General features: G+C 37.3%; 1 protein-coding gene across 1 annotated transcript; it reads left to right on the forward strand.

The window, feature by feature from the left end:
* The first annotated feature begins 575 nt into the window (after positions 1–575).
* LOC110315233 (vomeronasal type-1 receptor 100-like) lies at positions 576–1,637 on the forward strand. Its single transcript, XM_021189338.1, has one exon. It carries the CDS (start codon positions 642–644, stop codon positions 1,554–1,556), a length of 915 nt encoding a protein of 304 aa, XP_021044997.1. The 5' UTR covers positions 576–641; the 3' UTR covers positions 1,557–1,637.
* Positions 1,638–4,532: the final 2,895 nt, after the last annotated feature.

Consider the following 4,532-nt stretch of genomic DNA (forward strand, 5'->3'; position numbering starts at 1 on the left):
TTCTGACCACAACAATACTCTGTGCAGCACACGAAAAAAATGAGGACACAGAAGCCAAATGACATTAAGAGGAAGAGAATCCAATATGGTTCGAAAGCATAAGGAGTCATATCTCTCAGAGCAAATCCGGTATACCTTAATCAAATCTACCGGACTATACCCACGTTATGTGGTTCTGAAGCCTACCAGAATTCTGGGGTCTCCACTGCGCCGCTGATCTTAATCCCGGGTTCCTGTGCCACTTTTCGCTGTCCACTCCCCCACCAGCAAGGAAGAGAAGCAACAATTGACTTCTTCCACAAACGTTTATTGTTGGGTTAATTACTAAAGCAAAAGACCCCGAGCCCAAAAATATGCATAGTTTATATATGCTTAATATTGTTTACATATGCTTAGGACAGTGTGGAAACTCCTGATTGGGTATGCCATCAGAATCTCATACCTATGCTCCTGGATGAGCAGTGACTCAGCAGAACCCCGAACGCACATATGCACTTTGCTTATTCACAAGGAAAACACACAGGGAGCCAGCGCCATCTTGTGGTGGCAATTCATTCTGGCTTCCCACAGTATACACTTTTTGTCCCCAGATATATGAACCACAGTTCTACTATGCTCTTAGGGTAATACACTCTCCACTTATGTCCTCATTAGAGAATGTCCTTTATATCCAAGTTGGACTTGGACTCCTACCAAATATGTTTCTCCTTTTTTTCTATAATTTCATAATCCTAGGTGACAGACCTAAGCCCATGGACCTGATCTCCTGTCAACTGACCTTCGTTCACATAATGATGATCCTCAGTGAAGGAGATAACTTGCTTGCAAACATATTAGAGTCACTAAAATTTGGGAATGACATCAAATGTAAGATAACTTTTTACATAAACAGAGTGATGAGAGGCCTCTCTATCTGCATCACCTGTCTCTTGAGTATATCTCAGGCTGTCACAATCAGTCCCAGTACCTCTTCGATGGCAAAATTTAAGAATAAAGTAAAAAAGCACATCATCTATGCTTTTTTCTATCTTTGGTCTTTCAATTTGTCATTCAGTAGTAGGTGGATCTTCTATGTTGCTGGTTTTACGAATGTGAGTGAAAACTACCAGATGAAGGTCACTAAATCCTGCTCACTCTTCCCCATGAACTATATCTTCAGGGGATTCATTTTAACAGTGATAATCTCCAGAGATGTGTTTCTTGTAGGAGTCATGTTGACCACAAGCACATACATGGTGATTATCTTGTGCAGACATCAGAGGCAATGCAAGCATCTTCATAGCATCAGCCACCTAAGAGCATCCCCTGAGAAAAGGGCCACCCAGACCATCTTGCTGCTAGTAGTTTTCTTTGTGGTCATGTACTGGTTGGACTTCATCATCTCTTTCACCTCAATCCTGTTTTGGAGGTATGACCCAGTCATCCTGACTGTTCAGAAGTTTGTGATGTATACCTATCCCACAATTGCTCCTTTGGTACAAATAAGTTCTGATAAGAGAATAATCCATATACTGAAATTTTTCACTCCAAATACCAGTAGATTTTCTAAAAAATGATTATTTCTCTTCATCTAAAATTACTCATGTATTTTTATTTACATGTATTAGTGTCATGCCTGCATGTATGCATGTGTGCATTTGTGATATACAGATGTCTGAAGAGATCATCCGTTCTCCTAGAACTGCAGTTTCAAATGACCATAGGTGCTATGCTGGTGTAGCTCCAATAATTAGGCTTTTCCTAAATTACAAATTCTTCTTTAACTTCAATTGTTCAAGTAGCAAATTGACATTCATCATATGATTCAAATAAGGTTTTTGGTATTACATACATGTATTCTTTTGACATTACTGATGCCAAGACCTTAAACTTATGTTCATGATACAGCATACATTGCTCTTTCCACATGATTCTCTTTTCTCTTACTTTTACTTTATCATAAAAGTGTCCTTGATTCCGAGGTTATTCAAAAGAATTTCCTCTCTGATAGTTATTTTGTAAGCCTTTTCTTTGAAACCATTTTAATATATACTCATTAGTAACATTTATTTATAATTGTACCTTTAGTTCTGTTTATTTTTCAACTTTCTCTGGTTCAAAAAGTTAATGTGAATTTATGTTTTTTGTTTGTTACCACAGTTATGTAGTTAATATATGAAACTTTCTTATATCTGTTTATTTGCACTTTATTTTATCCATATTTATTGAAATAATATTGCTAAATAAAAATTATTTATATACAAAATCATATGTAGAATGTATTTTTGTGAATATGTGTATGCTTATATGTATGTGCACAGACAAAGGAGGTATGTTCATGTATACTTTGTGGGTCACCTCACACCTATCAGAATGTTATTATTAGCTGTCCCTTCCCACTTTCACTTTCTGGACCATCTTCCCTGTTCCTGGTTAACACTCTCATTTTAGTTCCCCTCATCCATCCATACCTGTCTAGTGTATTTTCCTTTCTTACAGAGAACCAACCTTCCCCGTATTCCCTAATGCTATGACTAAGTCCTGTGGTTATGTGGATTATAGCTTCCTAATGAGAGATTTAATAACTATAATCCACATATAAACAATCGCTCTTTCTTGGTTGTTTCATGTCACTCAGAATTACTTTTTCTAGATTTACTCTTTGATCTGCAAATTCCATTACTTTTAACAGCTGAGTATTGTCTTATTGTGTAAATGAACCACATTTTTGTTACCCATTCATTAATTGATAGATTGGAGAATGTTTTCAAATTCTGTATATTATGAATAAACAGTGTCTCTTTAGTAGGAAACTGTTTAAAATTCTGTAGTATGCTGTGTCCTTTGTATAGCTGTGCTTGAAGTAGGCTTGTTCCCAACTTCCTGAGGAACCACCACAGTGATTTCCATAGTGGATATAGAAATATGTGCTCTCAACAGCAATGCATATGTGTTTTCCTTACTCCACGTCCTTACCAGCAAGAAGTGTCATTGGTGTTATTCATCTTGGCCATTCTGTCTGGTCTAAGGTTACCTCTCAAAGTACCTTTAATTTGCATTACACTTGTGAATAGGAATGTTTAATAGTTCTAAATGTTACCTCTTCTGAAAATTCTCTGTTTTTGTACTTATTCCACTTTTAAATTGGGTTAGTGTTCTTAATGTCAAAGTTTTGGAGTTCTTTATATATTTTAGATATTAGCCCTGTACTGGCTGATTTTCTGTCAACATTAGATTCATCAAAGAGAAAGGATCCTCAGTTGAAAAATTGCCTCTATGAGAGCCATACTAGTGAGTCAGGCATTTTCTCAATTACCTCTTAATTGGGGAGGGCCCAGCCTAAAGTGGGTGGTGCCATCCTATTGGCTGCTTGTCCTGGTTTCTGTTCAAAAGAGACTAATGGTGTTGGTTCAACTGGCAATCAGCATGTAGAAGAATGCAAATTAAGCCATTCTTATATCCTTGCACAAAGCTCAAGTTCAAGTGGATCAAGGACCTCCACATAGAACCAGATACGTTGAATTTAATAGAAGAGAAAGTAGGGAAAAGCCTTAAATACTTGGGCAGAGGAAAACTTCCTGAAAAGAACACCAATGGCTTATACTCTAAGATTAACAATAGACAAGTGGGACCTCTTAAAATTGCAAAGACTCAGTAAGACAAAGGACACTTTCAATAGGAAGAAAACACAACCAATGGATTGGGAAAAGACCTTTACCAACCCTACATCCAATAGAGGGCTAATATCCAATATACAAAGAACTCCAGAAGTTAGACTCCAGAGAACCAAATAGCCCTATTAAAACCAGGGAACAGAGTTAAACAGAGAATTCTCAATGAGAAAACTCAAATGACCAAGAAACATCTAAAGAAATGTTCAACATCCTTAGTCATCAAGGAAATGCAAATCAAAACAACCTTGAGATTCCACCTCACACCAGTCAGAATGGCTATGATCAAAAACTCAGGTGACAGCAGATGCTAGCAAGGATGTGGAGAAAGAGGAACACTCCTCCAATGTTGCTGGGATTGTAAGCTTGTACAACCACTCTGGAAATCTGTCTGGTGGTTCCTCAGAAAATTGGACATAGTACTACCTTAGGACCCAGCTATACCACTCTTGGGCATATACCCAAATGATGCTCCAACATATAACAAGGACACATGCTACACTATGTTCACAGAAGCCTTATTTGTAGTAGCCCAAAGCTCAGAAGAACCCAGATGTCTTTCAACAGAGGAATGGAAACAAAAAAAATATGGTACATTTACAGAATGGAATACTACTCAGTTATTAAAAACAATGAAATTCACAGGCAAATGGATAGAATTAGAAAATATCATCCTGAGTGAGGTAACCAGTCACAAAAGAACACACATGGTATGCTCTTATTGATAAGTGGATATTAGCCCAAAAGCTCAGAATACCCAAGATATAATTCACAGACCACATGAAGCTCAAGAAGAAGGAACACCAATGGTGTGGATGCTTTGGACCTTCTTAGAAGGGGGAACAACATACTAACTGGAAGAAATACAGAGACAAAATGTAT

Source organism: Mus pahari, unplaced genomic scaffold (genome assembly GCF_900095145.1).
Source record: "Mus pahari unplaced genomic scaffold, PAHARI_EIJ_v1.1 scaffold_7408_1, whole genome shotgun sequence".
NCBI classification, from domain to species: Eukaryota; Metazoa; Chordata; class Mammalia; order Rodentia; family Muridae; genus Mus; species Mus pahari.

Coding starts and splice junctions, on each gene's coding strand:
- LOC110315233 (XM_021189338.1), top strand. CDS start 642: ATGTCCTCATTAGAGAATGTCCTTTATATCCAAGTTGGACTTGGACTC.